Source organism: Lontra canadensis, unplaced genomic scaffold, assembly GCF_010015895.1.
Source record: "Lontra canadensis isolate GAN:19392208 unplaced genomic scaffold, GSC_riverotter_1.0 scaffold61, whole genome shotgun sequence".
NCBI lineage: Eukaryota > Metazoa > Chordata > Mammalia > Carnivora > Mustelidae > Lontra > Lontra canadensis.
The window spans coordinates 5,451,556-5,478,849 of NW_022631055.1; the positions used below are offsets into that span (position 1 = coordinate 5,451,556).

Below are 27,294 nucleotides of genomic sequence, written 5' to 3' on the forward strand. Positions count from 1 at the left end.
TTGTACACACACTAGGATAATTTTTGGAGACTTGTTTTGCATATGCAACAATACAAATAGCAAAAGAAATTTTAATAGTACATATATTTTTTATATGATACTATAAGGAGATAGATAGATAGATGCCACTTGCTGCTAGACTTACAAGAGCAGTGGGTGTTGTCTTTGTACCTACAGGATGCATTGGAAGAAATTACAAGGAAAGTTAATCCTTGCACTTGACCCATGGCCTCAAAAGCAGCCATGTTTTGTGTGTGCAGTTTGACTGATGGAGTTGAGAAGATTCTTTCTTCCCCATAATTTCAAAATTATTTCTTTCTCATAATTTCAAAAGTAGCTTTTGCACCATTGTGTACCCAGTCTTTTTCCTTTGTGGTTTACACATTTTCATAGCCAAGGGGCAGTGTAGTAGACAGGAGTTAGGAACTAGGAGTAAGTGTTGTGGAGCCACGTTATCTGGGTTCCAGTCTCCCTTCCGGTTCCTAGGCTCTTTGTGGCTTGGTTGGAACAAGCCACTATAGTTTTCTAACTCTTGGTTCCTTTTATCTGTGAAATGGGGATGATACTAGTACTTACTATATGGGGCTATCAGAAAAAAAATATGAAATGAGAACACCCCTACAAAGGTCTTTGTATAATGCTTGGTACAAAGAAAATAAACAATAAATGGTAGCTATTATTATGCAGGTGAGAAACACATATTGTCAAGGAAACCTGACTTCTTCATCACGTTTTTTGAAATTGCTCAGTTTTACATCCTTTGGGAGGCTTCATCTCCAATGAGCAGCTCATTACTAACCTTTATTTGATTGTGACATGGACAAAAATATAATTATATGTAATCATGAGCCTCTAAAATGTCTTGAATTTTCTCTATCTAATAACTAAACTTACAACTTTTAGGATGCTTCTATTTCCCACAAACCAATTCAAAAATTATCACTACCACACAACTCTGCGTGATACACACTTCTCACCTAAAAGAACTTAAGTTCTTTTGCTATTATCTACTTCTATTACAATTAAGACAAGACTAGAAATACTTGTAAGGCTGAGAAGGAAATAAGACTGTTGTTACTTCCTATTGACCAAATGAGAAAAATGAAAACGTCCTTACCCAAATTCACACAATTAATGGCAGTGTTGAAACTAGAACCAAGTTTCTGAAGATGTTGAAACTCATTCCACTGCCCAGTAGGTTCTGTCTACTGAGAAAATGAATCATTTTGAAGACAAATGTTGGATAGAGAAAAAGAAAATTAGCCCTTTTTTTCACAGATCTCTCCATTTCTCAGAGGTTGTCAGGATCCATTCATTCCTTAGAACTCATTTGTTGGAATTTAGTGTGATATAATGGAATGAGCTTTTACTAGCTGTGTGACTTTGGGAAAGTTACTTAAACTCTCTGAGCTTTGATTACTATAAACGAGGATACAAAAACATGGAGAATTGATATAATAATTAGTGAAAATGGCTTCAGTGCCTACTGACACTAGGCATTAATCAGTGGTAGCTCTTACTGTTCTCATTAACTATGGAATGAATAATATCACCCTTATAAGAGATGGGCTAAATAAGTCTATTTTTATAAAAGAGATACGCTTGCGGAAGCAGAAAAAGCCAGATTAGACAAGAAAGATCCTTATATCAAAAAATATATAGGGGTACCTGGGTGGCTCAGTGGGTTAAAGCCTCTGCTTTCAGCTCAGGTCATGATCTCAGGGTCCTGGGATCGAACCCCGCATCAGGCTCTCTGCTCAGTGGGGAGCCTGCTTCCCCCCGCTGCTTCCTTCTCTCCCTCTTTGTGATCTCTGGCTGTCAAATAAATAAATAAAATCTTTAAATATATATATATATATATATATATATATATATATATATATATATATATTAGTATAATTATATTCTTTTTGTCCAGAGTACTTTGGAAAGGATTTCTGGCCACAGAATTTAGCAAAGCATCATCTTTATTACCTGTCTGGAGTTGACCACATATTTTAAGCATCACAAAGCTTTCACTATACAGACAGCCTTATTACTACTGTAGTAGGATGGGAGTGGAAAGATAAAAAAAATTATACAATTTAGAGAAGTTATGCAGGGAAAAAATTATTATTTTTTTTTTTGTGTGGTACTAATCTTGTTTTAACTTCCCATTTCTGTTGTTCGTACTCTGAGGGTAAGTGATGCAAAAAATTTCCAATTCTTGGTCACTCATATTTGTCTGTTTAAAAATATTTAAGTAAATTTCAATTAAGATTTCATATTCTCTATCAGAGTTTTCTTTTCTTTTTTTTTTTTTTTCTGCCTCTGAAGGGGGACTTTCTTTTTCACCATCCCCAACACCTGGGGGGAGAGGTTTCTGGTATGAAGGCTTTCCTGGGTATTATCTCTGGCCTCCCTGAGTCTAGGCTCTAGGCATTCTTTTGTGGACTGAGACATAGGTGGCTTTGGCTCATCTTTTGGGCACTCTGTTGATGTAGATCCTTCAGAATGGAGGATTTTGTGTTTGCCTTTGGGTCCAAGATTCCAGGAGTTTCCTTGTCTGGTCTCCAGGGCTTTTCTGGACTCTTGGTTCTCTTATTGTCTCTAGGTCCACCTGGAGATCTCAAGAACTTCTCTACAATCTCCTGGGGTCTTTGGGACTTCTCTAGTAGATCTCTCTCTGCCCTTGCCCTCTCTTTTCCTGGTGTTGTGAAGTAGAGCACCAGGCTTGAAATCGGGGCTTCGTTTTCCCCAGAGGAGTACGGCTGCAGCACCAATATCTTCTGAGTTCTCCAGTCATATTTGGCTGTTTGATCTTCTTAAGGTTCAAGTCCAGTAATGAGACAAGACTATCTGTCTGCCTCCTTTTTCATTTATTTTCCCCTCTTTTTTTTTTTAGATTTTATTTATTTATTTGGCAGACAGAGATCACAAGTAGGCAGAGAGGAAGGGGCAGGGGAGCAGGAAGCAGGCTCCCCACTGAGCAGAGAGCCCGATGTGCAGCTCGATCCCAGGACCCTGAGATCATGACCTGAGCTGAAGGCAGAGGCTTAACCCACTGAACCACCCAGGTCCCCCTTATTTTCCCCTCTTTCTAAGCTCCTCCCTCCAAGCATCTGAATGGTCTTTGTTCCTTCCTGTGTGGCAGGAAGTTATTTGTGCTTTGTGGTTTGCTCAGTGGTTCACCTCCTACTCTGCAGTGAAATGTTAAAGTGCTCTAAGATCTGAAAGATCAAATCCTTTTAGATTTTGATTTTCCTTTCAAAAATTGTAGCTTTTACAAACAAACTCACAAAAATATAAATGCTCATTTTATGACCTCATTGCAGACTTTATAAAAAGTTATCAGACTCAAAACTGAACAGGACTGCACATTTCTCAAATGTGTGCAGCCATAAACTTAGTGGGTCAAGGAATCAAGAGAAAACAAGAAAAGATATTACTTTAGACAAAAATACACTGGGACAGTTAGGAGTTAAGATTACAAAGGATAAAACTATGCAGGCTTAGTCTCTAACAAATTTTATCTCCATTGAATCTAAGAATCTATGGGGCACTTCTTTCTTGGCCCTCTCATGACCTGGAAGACTTAATACAGTTTTCTCCAAATTTCTAATTTATCGATTGGGTTTCCTTCCCTGTGCAAACCTAATCTTCTCAATGGGTATTTATAATTTACCTTTTCGAAGTAATCAGCTATTAGAGTTGTGCTTCTCTTCAGTATCACTCTGGGAAACATTTTATATTGTGGTGATTTAAACTTGTTATCTCCTTTAGAGGCTTCCCGGTGTCGACTAGATTCTTTACGAAACAGATCCTAGGGTTTATAGCTAAAGCTATGACCAGCAGACATTTATATATTGCTCCAGTGTAGACATTGTAATTTTGGATTTAAACGTAGACCTGCTTCTCAAAGGAGAGAGTCTTTATTTGATAAGTGATTTCTTGCGACCTGGTCAAAAATGGGTGCACATTATAATTGATGAGTGACTGTCCAAACCCCTTCTTTTATCCCCACCTCCCTTAACTTTTTGTTTGCTTACTGGTATGTATCACAAGATAAAAAGCATTACCACTAGTGCCCTCATTTAGGAAAAAATGCCAGGAAAAACAATTACATTATTATCATTATCATTACCGATGTTTTTCCATCAGTATTTATTCAACAAATATGGAGAGATTTACATCTTCCTACCATGAAGTGTGGTCTTAGAATACACATTTCTTTCTGATTCAGGTGACCAGGCTATAGAAAACACTTTGATTTCAAAATAAAACCATTTCCAGGGTCCTTAGGAGCACTTTGAGTCTTTATTTAGTAAGAGTCAGCATTGTATGGACATCATGAAAAGTGTTGTATCATAAATTTTTCATAAAATAGGTATACAATAATAATGATTCTTCTGAATAAGTATTATTCAGAATAATAAGTATTCTTCTGAGCCTCCCATCTCTGGTCCTGCATTCCCATTAGTGGTTTTTCTTCTAGTTTGGATGAGTTCACTTTAATCTACCCACATTTGTATCTGTTTCTTTTTCATGACCTGTGGATCGCATGTATAGCCCAGCCGCCAGGGCTTGTTGTTGCTTTCTGCAAGTCAACCACGGAGCAGAGCAAAAAACTCAAATAATATCTCATAGTGAGGGTACACGAATAAGGGATGTATGAATGAAAACACCCCTGAATCCAGTAAAAGTAAGGCTTTTCTTCAGTGACACCTTAATATGAGGAAGAAGGAACCAAAGACAATTGGATTCACCACATTTACAAGAAATTAATTGTAAATGGAATTCTAAATCTCAGTTAACAATGTATGATGAATAGCACCAACCTACTTACCAGTACTCTAGAAACACCCAGATTTTTGTGTGGAAGAAAGGCATTTTATCTTCTACTTCTCCTGGGTTTTTCTGCTTTTGAGTCTTCCTCTTAATACTCTGCTGCCAGCCCATGTCCTAACCCTTTTTCCTCTCTGGGATAACATTTTCCCAAGAGCCAAGCTTATATTTTTTTGCTCCTCAAAGATTATTCTACTCTGATACTGGTTTATTATAGGCCTAAAAATGCATCAATAGTAGATATTCTAGGGGCACCTGGGTGGCTTAGTGGGTTAAGCCTCTGCCTTCCACTCAGGTCATGATCTCAGGGTCCTGGGATCGAGCCCAGCGTCAGATTCTCTGCTCAGCGGGGAGCCTGCTTCCCCCCCCCACCCCCGCCTCTCTATCTGCGTCTCTGCCTATTTGTGATCTCTCTCTCTGTCATAAATACATTAAAAAAAAATCTTTAAAATAATAGTAGATATTCTACAGTAGGGCTGTTGAAGCTTTTGTTTTTTGCTTCATTTACTAGTAAACCAGATAATCAGAAATCCACATATATGAACAGCATGAATTGGTGATAGTGATTACTGAAAAAGACTCATGTATTAGTCATGATATAAAGGCTTTATTCTGGATTATTTATCTTTTTGTTTATAATCCTTTACAGTGCTCTAGTAACATCATATAATTATAGTGCTGTTGAACATGGGGATGAAATTTATATATATATAATTATTATATTTCATTTTGATAATTCTTTAATGTAAGAACACTAACTGTGCACCTGTAGGAGTTAGTTTATCAGCAGTGGCAGAGGCTAGGGGAATGGATTTTATTGGACTTTTAGTGCCTGTGAGCTATTGAATTAATTTTTAGTTATTCATCACAATTTTGTAAAAATATCTTGAGTGGGTAGTTGAGTGTGTATAGTTGACCTGTAGATTGATGGGGGATGACAGAGATCTATTGTAGTTCTCAAATCAATATGATTGACTCTCAAGGTGATTTCAATGACAAGTCATTGAATTTGATATAGGTTTGTGTGTGTGTATATATATATATATATATATATATATATATATATATATATATTCAGGCCTTGAAATTTTGACTAGTGTCTGTAAAAGTTCATCCCCCCACCATCTGTATTCTTGGGTTCATGATTATTATGAAAGTTAACTGCCATGTAAGATTGTGGAGGAAGAAGGGTTGAGGTTGACATAAGCAAGATTATTTGGTCTTTGAGGGGTTTGGCTTGTTTTTATAATGCTGTTAAGAGCAAGGACCCTGGATTCAGACTGCCCAGGTTTGAAAATTGATCCTGCCACTTACTGTATGCGTCAGTTTGCTTATCTGTAGAATGGGTACTGCAGCTTTGCCAGAGTCACTGTGCACAGCTCCATAGACATTGTGGTCTAAGGAATGTGCCCCTGTGCTTCTTGTTCTACCTTGGCAGGTTACCCTGAGGACAGAGTCTGACTAAGTCTGACTAAGCACTCTATAGCTGTTTGCTATCATTATTGTTTGGGTAAAAGTGGTTTTACTAATGACTAGTACACCTTAAAAATTAATAGTGTATTCTAGTTCTAATTTTAATGATCTCTGGTGATGGCTATCCTTCCCCATCCCTAGCCCCAAATACTTCTAGTTACTAGTACTTATTCTAACAAATAGATTTTCAACAAATTTGGGCTCCTTAGTCCTGCAAAAATACTATATTGCGGTGCTGTACCAGACCATATTGGAGCCTGAGGCAAAAGGAATAATCAGTAATACTGATTCTATTTTATTTAAAGTTTTGATATTTCATATTTCATTCACCATACGATTTTTTGGCATTGATTTAAAAAATTGCATTGAAATATTATTTTTCTTGATTACTGAATTTTTAGTACTTTCCCCTCCCCCCAAGTGAGTACCTCACTCACTTCACCCATTTTATCCTAGTCCCGGTCCTGCTTTACTGGACTTCACCTGTTATCATGGGAAAAAAAAAAGTCTCAAATCTATGCTGACTCAGGGGGTCTGTGGCAGCCAAAACTAAATCTAGACCCTGGAAATTGACCCTTAAAATGTCATTCCTGTTCATGCTAAATCTCATTTTTGTTTTCCACTTAGAAGCTAACTTAGAAACCCTTAGTTTAAGGAATTCTTCGAAGTCAAAACAAGTTTTGCATTCACTTGATAACATGGCCAGGTAATTTAGTCTTCAGAGTGAAATGAGCACAGAGTGTGACACCAAATCAGGGTATCCTAGGAGAGCCATGAGAATGTTATCCTGAAATCAAGAGATGAAAAGAAAAGTATGGAACCAAAGAGGATTTTTTTTTTTTTAAACCAGTAGTGTTAAGAGAATCCCACCTAGGCAAAGGAGCCAGATCATAGAAGAATAGAAAGGGAATAAATATCCTCTTACTTATTGATGACGAGGTTGAGAAAATATGCCAGGATCCGTGCTGGCTAAATAAACAGGAATTCAGCCAATATCCCATGACGTGGTTAGGAACAAGAACTAAAAACCCCATCTATGAGTTTGTAATCTAATCAGATAAATGTTGAGTTGAATTACTGTTCTGTCATCTAGTAGTTATGTGATTTGGACAAATACTTAAATTCTCTGAACCTTGGTATGGAGATAAAAATTATTAGAAATAAGAGTCTATGTAATGGAGCTAAACATGCATGGGACACATAGAAGGTGCTTAATGATTGGTTATTGGTGCTATTACAATTCCTATTAATACATATCAAGGAACATGATAGCTAATCAAGGTCAATTAGTAACAAGTGGGTATAGATGGTCAAACCCAGTGAACTGTCTGCTGGGGGAGTGGTACAGTCCTGAGCCAGGATAGATGACAGCCAAGCAATTAGGCCTGAAGAAGAGAACACATGTGTCCATTTAGCTACCTGAGAGGTGGCCAACCTAGCATCAGATTAGCATTTACATGCTGATGAGCTCAGCCATCTTAATTTTTGAATAATGTGAGAAAATGGCACCAAACAGACAGGAACCCAGGGAGCTAGCCAGGCCTCTGATCACCCAAGATGTAGGGAGCCTCCAGTAAATCAGTAGAGAGAGAGCGAGCTAGGCTAACTCAGGAAATTGCTCTTCCAGAGAAGGAATGGGGTTGGGATATGGGCTGGCAGGGTGCATACAATTGAAAGAAGGAGCTGATGACAGCGATACCCAGGAGAAGATGACTGCAACAGGCCTTTCTTCTGCACAAGACTGGATTCATATAGCAACGGCAAACAGACTAGTTAGTGCTTTCCATCTGACATTACTGAAAAATACATTCTCATCCTTATTTTCTCGAACTTGTGTTTAGTTTTTAAAAATCTCTGATTCCCTCCTCATTGTCTAGTACTACTAAATAAAAGTAATAATTATAATAATAAATAAATAAAAAATATTTTGGTGGATTAGGTACTTTTCAGAGCCTGTATAACAATTTAGGGCCTTTTTTTTTTTTCCTCTTCCCCCCATCATTAAAGAAAACATACCTGATAATTGATGCTTATACAATATCTAGGTTCTTGGCCAAATCATTTTAAAATATAACCGTCTGGATGTTTGTTCTTAGATGTTCAGTCATTGCTGCTGCAGCTTTTTTTTTTTTTTTTAGAAAAATGCATTTATTCTTTTTTTTGGCAATTATTATTTCTTAGGTAAAATGAATGATTATATCTTTCGATAACATAAAGATAGGTTTATCTTTATGTTATCGAAAGATATAATCTTTCGATATAGATTCATCTCCTTAAGGAAGAGACGTGTGAGAAATTACATAAGATTCCATTTTATTTCTCTTAGCAGCTAATTGAGTATCCCAAGCAAGACATTTAAGCCCATTGTCATCCTCCAAAGCAAAGGGATCTCGTTTCTGTTTCTCTCCCGAAACTGGGAACCATTTTCCTCACTTCTGTTCATAGGCCGCCTGAGATACTTGAATCCAGTATTCATTTGATCCTAGACACCAAAGTCAGTTTTCCTTGCATTGTGTGCGAGTTTGGTGTTGGCATTTTTTATTTTAGCGTATTTTCCTTGGCAGAGGCCCTGCTCCTGCCTGGGAGCTGATTGAGCTTCCGTAGAGCCAATATGTTTTTCAGTTCTCCAATTTAAATTCTGCCAAGAATTTCCTAACGTGTGCCATGAGAAATTCAGCAGCACATAAAACCCCATTCATTAAATAAACAGTTAACTAAGCAACCCTTGGCAAAAGGCTCAACCCATCTGACATTTGAAGCACTAGGGACCTTCCAAAGGAAATAATTAAAGAATGCATTAAGAAGAAATATCTCAGGGCTGAGCAGCCATTATTGAAAAATAACAGTTCACAACCTAGAGTCTCTATACTTTTTTAGGGTCCTTGAAATTAGAAATGAAGAAGAGTTACGTATTTCATAAATCTCAGTATTTCATCAAATCTAGGCAGGGCTACATACTTACCCACTCTTAGCATAATCTAAATAAAACAGCTATTGGCATCAGGCTGGAGTTCTACCAACTCAGTGTGATTATAGAGGCAATCTCATTATGCCTTTGATAAATTTAAGACTACAAAGAAAGTATTCCTTAATGAATACCTTTTGTTTAGGAGACAAAATCTTTCATGATGTAAAGTTCATGGGAGATAAGGAATCTAGTTTTGAAATTTAGGAAGTAATCATGTAAACATGGAGATTGGAGGGTGAGTAATTACTGCAAAGCATGCTTCTTTACTTTTTAGAGAAGCCACTTTTTTATTTAAATGACCAGAATTCCTCTCTTATACATTTAAGATCATAATAGTAAGAGTAATGGCTACTCTTAACTCAGTGCCCAAGAGCAAGCACTTAGCACGGTATGTGCTTAAATAATACTACAAAATAAGTGTTAACTTGATTTGAAAAAGGGGAAACTACTTCAGAGAAACTCAGGAATTTTCCCAAGACACTGTAGTTAAGTAGCAGAGCAGGAACTCAAACCTCAGGCTGTTTGAATTATATTCATATCTGTATCTATACTTATGTATCATACAATGCATTGCCTTCAGATAATATTAAAATTATGGGCCACATTTACATACAACTTGTAGTTTGTAAAATAACTTCATTGTGGATGGAAAAAACAGCAGCATTAGCCCCATTAGTCTTAAAGATCAGCTTCCCTGTTTCCTTTGTGGGTGCTCAGGTAGGGGGGTGGTCAGGAAGAAACGGCTGGCAGCCAAGGCAAGAGAGGGGATTGATACAGTGTGAGTAATCACAAATTTGATAATCTGATCTTGAAATCTCAAGTCAACAGGACTTAATAGAGTTGTCAGGCTTTTACTACTGAAGGAAACTTAATTATCATCCCATGCAAAGAAAGCAAACAAAAAATTATACAGTCTATTCCCAGGTCTGGAAAAAAGACATTTAGATTCTGTGTTGTCCACCTCTGAGTAGCCAGACACGAGCTGTGTGTCCTCAGGCAAGCAGCCTAGCCTCTTGAGGACAGCCAGAGTAAAGGGGAGTGTGCTAGACTCTCCCCTGCCCTGAGAGTCATTCAGCCTGTCCTCCGGATCTCTCCAACGGACTGGCCTCCCACTCCTGGCATTTTACTGCAAGGAACTCTACTGGCCTTGTGATTATTGAAACAGAATTGGTGTGCTTATAAATTCATTTTTCCCCTAAATTTATTTTTCTCTGTAGTTGTGTCGCTATTCTCCAAGTAAAATATAATACAATTTTCTGGCATGAGGCCAGATGTGTTAAGGTCAAAATCATTATAATCACTTATGGATGATAGTTTTACAAATAATTATAATAACAGGAATGTAATTCTAAGCAAGGTATAATTTCCTTTTGCTATTCAAAAGTCTCTTTAGGGTGCCTGGGTGGCTCAGTCTGTTAAGCGTCTGACTCTTGATTTCAGCTCAGGTCATGGTCTCAGGGTCTAAGATCAAGCCCCATGTTGAGCTCTCTGATGGCTGTGGAGGTTCTCATCTCTCCCTCTGCCCGTTCCCCCTCTCCCTGGCTTGCACATATGCACAGACTCCCTCTCTCTCTTAAAAAAAAAAAAAAAAAAAAAAAAAATCTCTTTAAGTGAGTTTGAATGAATAATTTGCCACCAACTTTAGTTGTCTACATTTTGGAAAGTTAAATCAGAGCAACTAGAATAATTCCATTATATATATTTATCTTATTTATGCAGAAAACAAAATCATATGATGCAAAGTATAAACATTATTAGAATAATTAATGTAAATAGATTAGTAGGAGAGACTTAACATATCTTGGAACACATTATAGAGATATGATAATTAAATGAAGTGGAACTGGATGAAAGAAAGGGAGAAAACAATAGAATACTCAGTAACAGAAACTTATACAATATATGGAAGAATTTAAAAATGTGGTAGGCTTTACAAATCAGTAGAAAAAAGAAATTATTCAAAAAAATGTGCTGGCTCAAATAAGTAACTATCTGGGCAGAAGACTCAATTTGGATTTCCATCCTCAAAGAAAAATAAAATATTTTCAAAAAGATTATAAAGTTACATACACACACAGAAACATCTATAAAGTTAAGTAATAAATATTGTACATAACGATATGTTTGTCAAATCTCTCTTGGGGGAGGACTTCCTAAGCTAAAGAGTGATGAGCACAATCAAAAAGTGATAGTAGAATGAAATGGTAATACTTTGGCATATCCAATTGACATACAGCAAGTCATGGTAAATCAATGAGGAAAGATCGACTATGTAGTGTATGGTATTTTGTATATATTCATACATCCATGCATACTGTGGACATCCACATGCTAGATGGTATCGTATATACTAGTAGTGAAGGGCTTTAGAAAATTGTAAAATTAGATGATGGGGAAGCTTTACTGAGCTCATGAGTCTGGGAGTACAAAAGAACATGAATTGGTTAAATCAGACATAACATTTGATGCCACTATTTTGTTATGATCAGTTCAAAGATAACCATTCTTATTTCATGGTAGTGTAGGTTTCCTTAAAAAAAAAAAAAGGGGGGGGGGCGCCTGGGTGGCTCAGTGGGTTAAATCCTCTGCCTTCAGCTCAGGTCATGATCTCAGGGTCCTGGGATGGAGCCCCACATCGGGCTCTCTGCTCAGGGGGGAGCCTGCTTCCTCCTCTCTCTCTGCCTGCCTCTCTGCCAACTTGTGATCTCTGTCTGTTAAATAAATAAATAAAATCTTCAAAAGAAAAAAAATAATAATTAAGTGACCTCTTGTCCCTCATTGGGACTGGTAGAGGGTTTTAAAAGTTTTGGGATAAAGCAGACATGCATTGTCCTTATTAGCAGCATCTGCCAGCTTGGAATAGAAGTTTAAACCCTAATTTATGGTGTGTCACATTGTGCAAGATCATGAAAGACTGAAGCTGAAAATATCTTCATCACTTAGGTGCAAAATAGCAGTAAACATTGCAAGTTTATTGTTTCTAGTTAACTTTGCCAGTGTCTTTGTCAGTGCCATTAGTGGGGGAAATAACTGCGAGATTTTCCCTCTTAGGAATTTTATTTTTATATTTGAATGTCAGCTTATTGTGAAGCTATCACAATTTTAAAGATAGAATTGCCTTTATATCAGTTACGGTTCCTTTTCTGCCATGTTGCTGAAAAGATGGCTGTTCTTCATTTGTAATTGCTCTAGGGCCTCTCCTGTGCTGCGCCTGTGCTAGAGATGGCTCATTGGTTCATCATTCCATTTGTTTGTTTTTGGACAGAGTCAAAAAAGAACACAACACTGAATTCCTCAATACTTGCTCATGAGCAGAGCTTGATACCAGCTGAGACTGCCCCTTCGCTTATCTGAGCCTCCGTTTCCTCATCTGAAAACAGAAGAATTGATCTAGTTTTCAGCTTTTTACTTTTCAAAAATGGACATCTCAATCTCATGTTACTGAAATAGGTTCATTTTTCCAATCCCCCCCCCCACAAAAGGGCATTACTGAATTACTGAATCTTCAATTTGAGAGAAATAGACATTCTTATGGGGTGGAACTCAAATCTTCACACACCCGGATGCCACTGAAAGCTTCATTAAATTGAGCTGTTAGCCCCAGGACAACACAGCCTATTTGCTCCCACGGCTGACTTGTACAGATGGCGCCAAGGTTGTCTAGATAACTTTAGGCCCTTCACTGATGACGGAATGAAGGAAGGGCAAAGCGAGAGGGTGTTTTCTTTTGTTTTTCCTCTTTTCATGGATAAGATGTAGTCGATCATGTTTAATTGGAAGGAAGTAAAAAGATTTCTTTCTCTACATTGCTTTAAAAACATTGTCATTTTAGATCCTTTCCAAATTTCAACCTAATTTTGGGGTTTGAAATTAATAAGTCATATGCCTTTACTGAGAAACAATGTTTTTGTAGTCTGTTTTTACATTTCCTAATTAGTTTATTTATTTATTAATTAGTGGGGAAGGTTGCAATTTAGTTGAAAATTTTATCTGCACATCATCTCTGAATAGTATCACATTATGGGGAAAAAAAAGAAACACAAACTCTGTTTCCCAGCCCACCCCCCAAAAAAGCAACCTCTTACCTTTCAAAATTCCTTATGTAACTCTCTTTCAAACCAGATTTTCTGAATGCTAGGTATTGCTTTTACAGTGGCACTGGGCTACTTTGAACAGGGCTTGTGCATTTCCTATCAGCCTCCCCTTCTCTGACTCACACCCAGCTCATGAATCCCTGCAGCTGGACACACGTTTGCCTCAAGTAGGCATATTCAAATATGCATATTCAAAGCATAAATGAAAACTTCTGTGGTGTGACGTTCTCAGGAGAGCCAAAATCCTGTCAGTCCCTCAGTTAAGTTCAACGAACTTTTTTTTCACCTTTTTATTATAAGCACATTCTGTGCTAAGCTCTCAGTATAAGAGAGTGAATAGCATTGACAACTTGACCTTGGGTGGAAGATAGGGCAATAATGAGTGCAATGATTTTTTTTTTTTTTAAGTGACCACTTGGCCTCTACTCTACTCTTAAATTGTCTTTTCATGGTGGCAGGAACACTGGAGAAAATCTGTTTAATTTTCTACCTTTTCTAATAATAAAAGAATCCTTTTATCTTTTTCTTTTTCTTTTTTATTTTTTTGGTTGTAGCCCTTCCTTTGGAGTGAGCCAAGCTTATAAGTGCTGATATTTGTTTTTAGGCCAAGACATTTTTTATTCCAAATGAGTAAGACCATCTGTGTGTTTTAACCAAGAGCATCTAATTTCTGAAATTATTAAATGTTATTAGTGTATGTATATTTGTATTTTGGTGTATATATGGTATATATACATATATGTTATCTGCTTCTCCATCTAGAGATGTATTATATATTCTAATATATATGTAAATTTTTTCTGGACATTGATTTTAGCAGGTTTGACCTATTTTATATAAACACATTTATATTAGGTAATGTATAATGTATATAGTTTACACATTACAGATAAATGCACCAATAACAAATATTCATGAGAAATTATACTGGTTTATCCTAACATTTTAATTCTAATATTTTATTTTATATATATCCTAATGTTATATATTTTCAGAAGACATGCCTGTTGAAAAACTACACTACAGTTCTGGAAACAGAAATAGCCCCATTACTTAAATTGGATTTGAAAAGACTTTCTTTTAAAGATTTTTATTTTATTTATTTATTAAAGAAGGAGAGAGTACAAGCAGGGAGAGTGGCAGAAGGAGAGGAAGAAGAAGTCTCCCCACTGAGCAGGGAGCCTGATGTGGGGCTCCATCCTACGACCCTGGAATCATGACCTGAGCGGAAGGCAGACACATAACTGACTGAGCCACCCAGGAGCCCCTGACGAGGCATTTTAGTCAATAAAGTACAGGAAAACACTCTTCTGCTCTGTTACGATATTTGATTCATTTAGAGGTATTTTAGTAGGACAATTAGAAGGAAAGATATGTAACCCAGAGCAAGATCATCCTTTTGCACAGTGACAAATAGCTGTTTGTGAATATTTTGCTTAGCCACTGCTATCAGAAAGTATAAATGATACTCTAAACGAAAACTGTAAGTGAAATTTCCTGAGACAAATGAAGTTTGAAGTTATCATCATTAACCATTCACAGTATTCGACATGTTCAGAATAGAAAGCATTCAGCGAGCTCTGTGCCTCAACATATTTGCTGATAAAGGAGGATAATGTTTTTTATCTGCTAGGATGCTTACGAGGAGCAAACACATAAAACATATAAATTTCTTTTAATGGGGTCTGACAGAAAATAAACACTCAAGAAATCTTAGCTGATTCTTGTTGCACTGGTACTGGTGGTTTGGTTGATGTCTGATGCCACGGAAGTTCTCTCATGAATGAAAGTAAAAGCCCCAGGCTGGCTAGCTTCCTATGTATGTGTTCTGGTTAGGAGCCCTCAGCTGTAGAGAAAGGCTGCAAACTGCAAAATACATGCCAGGATACAAAAAGAAGCCCCTATCAGCTTTGATCTCTCTGATCCTGCTGGTTGCAGCCCTGTTAATTACTGTAAAACACTGAGCAGCCATCTACTTTGTACCATGTTAACTGTTACCTTTGTTACAAGTCCATTAATTCGCTCCCAGAATAATAATATTGTTACTTATGATAACCCTAAGGAGAACAGCTGATATTCACCTGGGCCCTTCCTCTGTGCCAGGCCCTGTTGTTAGCACTTCCACTGAAATATAATTTATTATTGACAATACCCCTAATGTGGTAGATAGGATTACTCCATTGTACAGATAAAATGAGCCTCTGTGAGGTTGAAGGACTTGCACGAGGTCACAGGACTGCGAGTGGGTGAGCTGCAGTTCTCTTTGAAATCTCTAGAGCCAGATTCTTAGCCCTTACTTATTATTATTCCCAAGAATGGAAGAGAACCAAGACTCAGATTAGAATAAGCCATTCATGATCACAGGGAGGTCACGACTAAGCCTGGATCCCTGCATCACTATTTGACTTCACATGTGTACTCTCCCAGTTAAGATATGAAAAGCCTTGATCAATGAATGTTAATGAACTCAAGAGCCTCATGAAGATTTCTAAGCTGAAACATTTATTTATAACAACAAAAAGTCATTATTTGAGTAGCAAATGCTTTCTACTGATGCGTGTGTTTCACACACTCCCACTTCCTGTGGAAGGGGCTTTATCTCTCAGCCACCAGTTCTTCAGTACCATCTGTACAAACCTTAGATAGATAGAATCCGTGATGTATGTCTGTGTACCTAAAGATGTAGTGAACATTCTCTTTACCGAACAGATTAGTGTTTCACTATATCTCAGCATAGAGAGCAATATCCTGACATCAAAACCACAACTGGAAAAAGCCAGACGATAGAGAAGGACATCTTTTTATAAAAGATGTTCAAAGGACCTATTTTTACCTTTGTCCCAAAACATAGAATAAGGGGGAGAAAGCTCAAGGAGTGATAGATAGGACCTGGTTTTCCATATATATATATATGGAAAAAAATAATATATATATATGGGGTTTTTTTTTAGAAATTAAGCAACTGAGAAGTAGAGAGTTTAAGCGAGTTGACTTAGATAAGAGCTTTGTGATTAAGCTATGTCTATACTCTCAAACTTATTTTTTTTTCCACCTGTTTATTTCCCTTGCCTTTTAGGATTAATATGAAGATCCAATAAAATACTCAGTGACTATCTACCTCAAATTTCAAGCCTAGTAATATAAAAATACAGACATGTTGCTCCTATTCTTGCACATTTCAGTGTCAGGGATATTTAAAAAGAATTATAGATGACAAAAAACGAAAACACCTAGTCTCTTTCATGTTTTTATCCCTTTGGAATTTATGATTTAAGCCCATGAAGCAGAGAAGTGAAATTCAACATTGTGAATTACTCTTTAAAAAAAAAAAAAATCAATATCCCCTCAAAATCTTAATTTTATGAACAGACCCAAATGAGTATGCAATGATACTATCACTAATTGTAAAGTATATAGATATTTTTGAAAGTTGAAACTATTGAATAAATTACAACTTTTAACATAAATAAAAATGATACATGAGGGCACCTGAGTGGCTCAGTGGGTTAAGCCTTTGCCTTCGGCTCAGGTCATGATCCAAGGGTCCTGGGATCAAGTCCCACATCTGGCTCTCAGCTCAGCAGGGAGCCTGCTTCCCCTCTCTCTCTGCCTACTTGTGATCTCTCTCACTCTGTAAAATAAATAAATAAAATCTTTTAAAAAAGATACATGAATAATCATAAATGAATCAGAATCATATTATCTCAGAAAGAAGCAAAAAAATAGCTTACATGTGAATTTTTAAAAGATTTGGAGTGCTTGCTGTCTATTTATTATTATAATTGAACTATATTCAGGTCATTGGAAGAGTACGTCTAACTTTGAAAAAGTAGGGTGATTATGAAATCTGGGTCAGATGAAGTAGTAGTGTAGTTGTAAGAGCTATCAGCCTGCCTATCCAAAATTGCTTTTCTGTCTTCCGGAGTTGCCTTTCAAAGAATACAAAATGAGAAGGAAAAAAAGTACATCACACTTCTCCGCAGGATAGTTCTTCTAGGAAAATGATTCTACCTCTGGAGAATTTTAACTCAGGTGTTTTTCATTCTAAAAGTAATTTAAACCCCCCAATATGAGTTTGCGGGTAAAGTTTTCCAATACACCAACCATCTTGCCGTTTATAACTGAATACGCACAGCAGTTCCCACATTTTTTTGAAGAAATAAACTAAAAATAGTAGCCGGTTTGTGAGATTAGTCGTGATACGACATTCTGCTTTACATAACTACATTTGTAAATATTCTTAATGTCTATAATCTGAGACTAGGTTAAAAAAAGGGAATAAAGAATTTTATTCAATTCTCAGCAAATATTTACTGAGTGTCTGCTTTGTGCCAGACACTGATCTTGATGGTTGACTATAGTGAGCAAGAACCCTGTCTGTACAAAGCATAAAGTCTGGTGGAGACTTTTTTTTTTTTTTTTTTAATTCCGGGGGTGGGGACAGGCATGGAGGCAGTGTGTGTGTGCCTGGCTAAACCTAAGTTATCTGATCAAAGGAATCCCTACTTTTGTTTTCCATTTTCTTGAACCTCCTTTTCGCCAGGACTCCAACTTACTCATGAGATTATAAATCACTCGCTGAAATCTTTACCTAGAGTTACCCTAACCCCATATCCCTCAACTTTTTTGTAGCTGGTATTGGACTCATGAGGCAATATACCCAACCTTCTACATACTTACTCATGTCAGAAACACCTGACTATTGCAATGCTTCTATTTCATGGGCAATGTGTTAGCATAGGCCAACATTATCATCTGCATCAATTGGGTCAGAGAATACTATCCTCATTCCTGATCAATATTTTTGTCAAGGGAATCTCCAAATAAGGAAGTATAAATAACCAGGGAAAGTGAAAAAAGACAGAGGTTTGGTTAGCTTGAAAGTCATGGTGAGAGGTTATAAAACTTGGAAACTCATCCACGGAAACCATTTTCTCCACTTTTAAAGATCCCCAAAGAAAGACAATCCTAAGTCAATTTTCCCAAGACTTAGTAGCTCTTTCACTCTTCAAGAAACTATATTTAAGAATTAATCTAATTCCCTTTTGTTATTGCCTAAGTTCACTTTCTTTTCTTTTGTTGTCAGTATTTGCTTATTAAACCATTATACATATTTGCTCAAAGAATAATGGATATGGTATTCTTTATAATAATCCTCCCTTTGAGATAAAGGTAAACTGAAACACCAGGACTATAGTGAAAAGATGTGACTTCTTTGCTTGGCACAAATCAGCTATAAAATACCAATTATATGTGTGTGCTTAATTTCTAAGCATCTCCTTAAAATGAATTAGTTTACATTATTTCTGTCTCTACCAGATGATGAAGAAATGATATTTATTATCATGTAGTTTGATATAGTTGGTATTTATTGAAAATCTCACGATGTGCCTGGCATTGGATTGATTGCCTTTATGTAGATTCTCTCGCTTACATTAATTTTCTTTAATAATTACAACCATCCTGTAAGGTGTTATCTCCCTAAAAGGGGAAAAAAAAAAAATAAGGCTTGGAGAGATCATGCATTTAGGCAATGCTAGCACTGGAATTTGAACTCAGAAAGTCTGATACTAGAGCCTACACTCTTAATCACTGAAAAATAACAGTATTCATTAACAAGTCATATCATGAAATTTATTAGCCACACTGTCGACTTAGTTAGGTTTTGCCATAGGTTTGCTGTATTGACCAGTTAACTTTATAGTACTTTATAACACTAATCAGACACAGGCTGTCTTTTTTTTCCCCTATTGTATAAATATAAATGAATTTCGAATCTGTCAGGGTTGGCTGCTATGAACTTTTGAATGACTTCTTAAAATATTTTAGATAGTTCTCTGGACATAGATAGCTAATTTATTCTTAAGTCAGTATGAAATGTGTATTTTGGAAATGTAACTATGCATGGTAGGGATTTTATAGAGGCAGGGTATGGATCTCTCTTTATCTTTATGTCAGAATGGCTTCAAGATTTTTAAGGTGATGTGATAGCAGATACACAATATTGGGAGCCCTGCCAGTGGATTTGTCCAGTGTGCCATTTGGAGTCCAAAAAGCCATAGGATTATGAACAAGCAGTCAGAACCACCTAGCCACTTTGGATGAAGTGCCTTGGGAAATGAGAGTACGGGACAAACTTTGTTCCTCGTTTGTATACTTTAAAGGAAAATGGAACATAAGTAATACAGGTTGAATGGATTTAGAGCCAACATTGTTCCAAAGTTACCCATCATTACTCAAACAGTTGTTAATGTAGGCCAGGGGGAAAAGAGAGCTTCTGCATTTTAGTTGTATTTTATGATTTTTCTGAGAAAATTCTGGATGTTTTCTATCTCAACTTGTGATTATCTTACAAAGTTTATACCCATTGTGGCTATATAGACCATAGTCCAGATCCTATATTTTACAGAACTGTTATACAAAATATCTAATTTCAAATACTTTAGTAGTGGGAAAATGAAAATACCTTTACATTTAACAAACAAAGTATAATAACCAACAACAAAAGCAAATATATAAGTTTGAGTTTATACATGTTTGAAATAACGAAAACTGTAATCAGATACATTCAAATTATTTGGGACATCTACAAACAGTGTACAAATAATGTACAGACATTATTTGAGTGAAATTAGGTTGGAATGGTTACCGTTTAATGAGCTGATACTTGAATTTTATTTGGCTGCAAAAGCTATCTTATATATCAAAATGCACTAAACATTATGTTACTTGTGTTGCAAACATGTGTTGCAAGTCACATGAACTGAAGACAAGTTCTAAATATTAAAATATGGGCCTGATTTCTCACTGCTATCCTCTGCCCACAGGTTGTATATAAAAATAATGATGTAAGACTGGAATTATCTCGACTTGCCAAGCAAGGAGACCCTAAGATGAAGATCCACGGAGTGGTGGCATTTAAATGTGAGAATGTTGCAACTTTGGACCCAATCACCTTTGAAACCCCAGAGTCTTTCATCTCTTTGCCTAAATGGAATGCAAAGAAAACGGGTTCCATATCATTTGATTTCCGCACAACAGAGCCAAATGGCCTCATTTTATTTAGCCATGGCAAACCAAGACACCAAAAAGACGCCAAGCACCCTCAGATGATAAAGGTTGATTTCTTTGCTATTGAGATGCTAGATGGCCATCTCTACCTCCTCCTGGACATGGGGTCAGGTACAATAAAAATCAAAGCCCTACAGAAGAAGGTGAATGATGGAGAATGGTATCATGTGGACTTCCAAAGAGATGGACGGTCAGGTAATTTATCATTTTTTCTATACTCTTTACTTGCTGGAACACTCTTTCATCCCTCACCAAGGGAAATAAAACCAAGAAATACTGAAGATTTACTGCATTTCTGTCTTTAGGATAAAAGAAATTCTTTGTTATTATTTCTGTTTCACATCATATACAAATCAGAAGGAGCTAATTAATCATTATAGTTGGGCATAAAAACTCCAAATGCTCAAATGGCTTCTGGAATCACTTCTTAAATGAACATTTATTAGATAATCAAGTGCCCAATCTTGCAAGACTTTTTATCTTGAATTTGCAAGTGACAAAATTCAGGGTTCTTGTATTCTCAATTATTGCTTCTATCATTGAATGTTTGGAGGTGCCTGGAGTGGCAAATACAAAATATGAAAAAAAGAAAATTCAACAATCCACATAGAAAATCCTTAGTTTCATTTTTAATCCTTAGTTTAATTTTTATACAAGTTGGATCTGTGCTATCAAAAACACTTTAGTCAATGCCATAGGATTTCACAAACATGGGCACAACTCTTTTTGACTTCCAAATAGCTTCCATTTCTAATGAAAGATGTTTAGAACTGAATCAATAGGAATTCTTTCCTCTTCCTTTTGCTATGCTTTTTATCCTAGGGTTGTGTGTGTGTGTGTGTGTGTGTACGCCTGTGTTGTGTATGTGTGTACATGCATGTGATTGGGGAAAGGAGGGGGCATTGTAGGCAAGGCCTGAAGAAATAACATTTACTTACTTTGAAATTTGAGAATGGATTAGGAGGCTTAAGGAATTGACTAGCATTAGGTTTGTAGGGGCAAAGATTACCCAGGCAGAGGAAATAGCATTTGTAGAAACGAAGGACATGAGAGAGAGAAGAAGACAAAGAGGGAGAAAGAGAGTGGAAGAGAGAAGCAACTTATTTTAGGTATATAACTATATACTATGTCTTTTTTACTTTCTTCATGTTGTGCTCCCACACTCTAATTGTTCCTCTCACTTACAGATAAAAATTAGCTTCTTATAATAGAAGCTGAATTTAGACCTAAATACTCTCCTTCCTTCCCTCCCCAAACTTTCTTATTTACTTACATACCATACCATGCACTCTGGATTTTCCACTAAATATCAGTGTTGGCCAAGGCATCTTTTGTGGGTCTGAATTTCTTCCTTCATAAAACATATTGGAAAGAACCCAGTATTGACTGGCTCCAGACCTGATTAAGGGGTATCAACAGTAATGGGATCTAGGATTCTATATTTTTGCAAAGCTTTCCAGCTGATGATCAATGCAGACCAGAGAACACTTAGTGCCTCTTTCAGATCCAGTCATCTGTGATCACCATCCTATTTTAGGGAAGTCGTGCTGTAGTCCTAAAGTGAGTGCTCCTTTCATAGACCCCCTTGTCACTTGTGTCCTCCCAGCATCCCTCAGCAGAACTGTGTCCTGTTTAACTTTTAGTCATGCCTTGTTTTCCTGCTTATCAAACAAAAAGATTGTGATTGACATCCTACATTTTTTTTTTCTTTTTGCCCAACAAAATAGAAAAATGGAACAAATGGGAATTTAGAGGGAGCCAGAGGTGAGGGCAGAAAATTGAAGGAAGGTCAGAACCCATTGCTCTGGTGCTCAGACTCTCAGAGACGATTTCAGATTCATCTCTTCCTGGAAACTGTGGTCTCCCTCCCTCCGTTCTTTCATTTCCCTGAAATCTTCCACAGGGAAGATTAGTTGCCATTCTGTGCTATCTATACTTTTATCAGTTCTGTTATCTTAGATGACTGAGAGTAGACAACATTTTTTTTGCCTGCTGCATTATTCATTATCCATTAGAAATTAGATTCCTCTTTTTTTTCTGATTTAAGCTTAGAAGTGTACATTGAGGGGAAAACAAAAATATAGCAATAGAGTACTTCCCTTTCACTTCCTCCAGCCTGTTTGTACCAGAGTTAGCAGTTAATTGGCTACTTAGGCACTTCCAAACAGAAGTCTAAAAAAGAGGAATGGAGGGGTGCCTGGGTGGCTCAGTGGGTTAAAGCCTCTGCCTGGCTCAGGTCATGATCCCAGGGTCCTAGAATTAAGCCCCGCATCCAGGCTCTCTGCTCAGCAGGGAGCCTGCTTCCCCCCCATCTCTCTCTGCCTGCCTCTCTGCCTACTTATGATCGCTATCTGTCAAATAGATAAATAAAATCTTAAAAAAAAAAGAAGAAGAATGGAGCATGGACTTATGCTTTGAATATTAACTTCTGGATGATATAGTTTGGTTTAAAATGCCCCTAGAATTAAATTTTTAAATTACTCTCACGTATGTATACGTAGATGTTAGGTTTCCTAAAAATTTATTTTTATTTGTTTATTTATTTATTGAGAGACATAGAAATAACAAGCACAAGCCAGGGAAAGGGCAAGGGAGAGAATCTCAAGCAGACTCCACACTCAAACCAATGTACAAATTGATCTCACGACCCTTAGGTCATGACCCGAGTTGAGTCAAGTGTTGGCTGCTTAACTGAACCACCCAGTCTTCATAATAATTTAAAACATAACTGATTAGATTAAGTGGACTTTTAAAAAATATTTTATTTATTTATTTGATAGAGAGGGAGCAGGAGTGGGGGCAGAAAACAGAGGGAGAGGGAGAAGCAGACTCCCCACTGAGCAGGGAGTCCGATTCAGGTCTCGAAGTGGGGCTTGATGCAGGACTCGATCCCAGGACCCTGAGATCATGACCTGAGCTACAGGCAGACACTTAACCAGCTGAGCGACCCATATGCCCCATTAAGTGGACATCTTTTGGAAGTTCAGAGGAGCAAAGTTACCATTCTTCAGATTAGTTGTATTTCATTCACCTAGAAATGAGGTATTTTTTAACCATATGAAGAAATACATGGTTAATGTCAAAACTTTAATAAATACAAACAATGTCTAATGGAAAACAAAACCAGCCATTACTCATTTGATAGTGGTAATTTATTCTAGTCTTATGTGTTGATGTGGTCTAATTAGATTCCAAGGTTCCTTGGATGACCTATTACAATAAGAATTGGATAAATGCCTTAATCCTCAGGCCGAATAAAATCCACTTTTTTTTCTCTTTAAGTTCTTTAATTCTCCAAAATTGCCAATATTACCCTTTTTGTACCCTCATTGGAAAAGGTCAAAAGCAGAGAATATTTGTGTTAAAGCTCAATGCTGGATGGTAAAATGAGAGGGATGCCTTCAGACAGTATAATTTACCTTAAGAAAATAAGACATGAGATTTTTGTCGGAATCCAAAGGAAAGATTAAGTTAGTATGCTCAGTGATATGAAGCTAGTAAGGTACTTTTATGCAATTACAATTTCAGATTAGCGAATTGAGACAAACAGTGTAAAAACCAAAGCTTATTCACTACACCAAGTTCTGCCCTTTGCTAAATTGAAAGAAAAGAGAGCTCATTTTATGTTGGCCTAGCTCAAGGGAATTTAATGTAATGTTAATAACTACAGCTGTTAATATTTTATATATAGTATTTTAATTAAGTTCTATATTTGCACACTACATTGGTTTGGTATAAAGCAGCCTTTTAAAAATTGAATGAATAGCTCTACTAGCTTCTTTTTTACTTAAAGGATATTTCTGAGTTAGGTCGGTGAAATACTTAGATTTATAGCTCGGTTAAAACTAAGAAACAGGGGGCACCTGTGTGGCTCAGTGGTTAAAGCCTCTGCCTTCGGCTCAGGTCATGATCCCAGGGTCCTGGGATGGAGCCTCACATCCGGCTCTCTGCTCAGCAGAGAGCCTGCCTCCTCCTCCTCTCTCTCTCTCTGCCTGCCTCTCTGCCTACTTGTGATCTGTATGTCAAATTAAAAAAAAAAAAAAACTAAGAAACATAGAATTATTTTTTAAGATTTTATTTATTTGACAGAGAGATCACAAGTAGGCAGAGAGGCAGGCAGAGAGAAAGGGGGAAGCAGGCTTCCCACAGAGCAGGGAGCCCAATGTGGGGCTCGATGCGGGGCTCGATCCCAGGACCCGGAGATCATAACCTGAGCTGAAGGTAGAGGCTTAACCCACTGAGCCACCCAGGCGCCCCAGAAACATAGAATTTGAAGAAATAATTCATTTTATCCATTTTTCACACCAGTTATATTCAGAGGCTATATGAAAATTAGTCTTATTATAACATGGGAAAATGATACCTCTAAGACAAGAGGTCAGTGTGGGCTGCTTTCTGACTCATGGATGATGAAGGTTGCCTGGGATACTCTTCAGCTGAATATTTAAAAATATTTGATGAGCTATTTTCTCTGTTATTAAAGTAAAGGGAGCGTAGGGCTGCGAATTATTCTTCCTGCTATTGACCATACTAAATTTAGTAGGAATAAAGCCAGGGCCATTAATTTGATGCCAATAACTAATGGTTACCTCCCTCTGTAGGGTTAAAACCATATTTGGTGGACAGACTAAATTTTTAATATTCTCTAAGCAATCTACAAAAGAAACTTATGTATGGAAGGGGATATCTTATTTATGTTTTTACCTACAGGTCCTGATACTTTCTTGTGCAATAGAAGTTGTTTAATAAATATTTGGTACAAGGAAAAATAAAGAATAAAAATAGATGAATGGCTTAATGCCAACCCACCCCTAATATTCTAAAACTAGCAGTGGTATCATCTTTACATTTGAAGAGTAATAGCACTCTTTTAGTTTTAATGCAACTTTTTTAGGAATTTACCTTACTTCCTGAAAACCGTTTACACAATATAATACACAATATAAGATTACAGGTGCTGCCCTTTTTTGTGAATACAAAGCCATCCTCCAGGCCCAGGTGTCCAAAAAAAAAAAAAAATCACAGTGAGGAAGTTACATAATTGTTAGAGAAACTATGGAACTATGGTAAGCCTGACAAAAATGACAAGCTCTTAGGAGAACAGAACTGCTATCTTTGCTTGTTCGTGAGATCGCTATATCATGTAGCAAACATGTAGGTAGAAGGAAATTTAAGGGAAGGTGTTCACTTCTTTCTGAGGACTGAGATATGCAGTCACAGTAAGCATGCTAATGACGAGGAAGTTTGTCACCTGCACTGCCTATCTTTCTGTCACTTTGCCCTTCAGTACTTTGTTCACTATATATGATATAGTGAACTATATATGATATATGTTCACTATACTCATATGATATATGAGCCCCGTGTTTGGTGAGAAATACTACCTTCAGATGAATTTCTAGAACCTCATTGTCAGCACAATTAATTGTATTGTGTTGTACCTCCCTTCTGTTCTGTGACCTGGGAAAGAGACATTGTATTTCCACTTTGCTACTGTTGGCCACAGCTGCTCTCTTGGTACAGTGTAGCTTCTTCTTTTGCCTGCTCAGTTTGTGACCAGTGACATGGGGCTTGGTAGGCTGAGCCATGAATGGCCTTTTCAGATCTGGGTTAGACTGGCAAAGGAGGAACCATACAAAGTGCAAGCATGATTTCCTGGTTAGAGTATATGATCTGAGTGCTGCAAAAAGTGAGTATCTTCCGTGGATAGCTTAGCTACTTAACAGAGCAAAACCCCTAAGTTGCTGAGTTAATAAATATGATTGAGGAGGTTCATTACTCTGCAAACTTTGCAGGACTTAGAGCTGATGGCTCCTTACCAGCCACTCTTCCCTTTCCAGAGTTCTCCTTTCCGTGTCCTTTGCTCCCAAACTTAACACAAAATAACCATGTCTGGGTATTTAGCTAAAGTGCGAATTGTAGTAAAATTAGGATGAGGTTAATGACTGTTTTCTTGGTGCGTGGATATTGTTTAAATTTGCATTAAACTCTTTGGCTCAGTCAAAAGTATCCTCTCAAGTATTTTTACAGCAAACTGCCAGTATTTTTTTTTTTTTTTTGCAAACCATCATTACACATTGAAATAAAAGAGAAAACTCATTATTATTGTCAAATTCCGCTTGTGTACAGCAGGGTACAGCAGATTGTATCGGTGGTTATTCATGGGTAAGCCTACATTTAACAGCTAAGAAACCATTGAGATTGAATTGAAGTCATAGAGTTCCAGTTTAAGAACTAGAAATTACAGTGGGAAAGGCACAAGGCTCTCCCCAGAGCACATAATTAGAGGTTTATAGTAATCACAGTTTGATGTGAACAGCACTTTCTAACTATCTATTACCAGCACTGATTTCTGTGTATACCATTCATGAATCACCACACTTAAACATTTCTACTTGAACAACCATTAGACGATTTCTCGGTTTAGGTCTTGATTTAAACTTGCCCTTTGACTATAAACATTCCTCCCATGCCTCTACCTACTAGCTCATTGCAAACACTGAAATAGTTTTAAGTAAATTTATAATATTGTTTTACATGCATGTCTCTAAACCTTTACACATCAGTGGGAAAACTGAAGCACTTTATCATTAAGTTATTAATTATTTGACTATCCCAATGACTAGATGGAGTCAATTTTGCATAAATTTGTTACATTAAATTTTATTAAACTTACGTTTATATTTATTTATTTATTTTTAATATTTTTAACAAGAAAAACGTCACCTATTTTCTTTCCCCCCAAGAAATATTTTCAGTTTTGCACATTTTCTTCCAGGCTCTGTTAACATGTATATATATATAATTTATACAAAACATATGTACTTACCATTACTATATAATAAACGTAATTCTTCATACAAG

At 36.8% G+C, this 27,294-nt stretch overlaps 1 protein-coding gene across 29 annotated transcripts in view; it reads left to right on the top strand.

Annotated features, from left to right (window-relative positions):
- The window catches only part of NRXN1 (neurexin 1), a 1,152,783-nt gene that overhangs the window by 485,647 nt on the left and 639,842 nt on the right, over positions 1–27,294 (top strand). For all 29 annotated transcript variants that reach the window (XM_032877800.1, XM_032877795.1, XM_032877797.1 and 26 more), the window contains one exon: positions 20,187–20,625. In XM_032877800.1, coding sequence (XP_032733691.1) covers positions 20,187–20,625 — 439 coding nt within the window. The remainder of the gene's footprint in view (positions 1–20,186; positions 20,626–27,294) is intronic.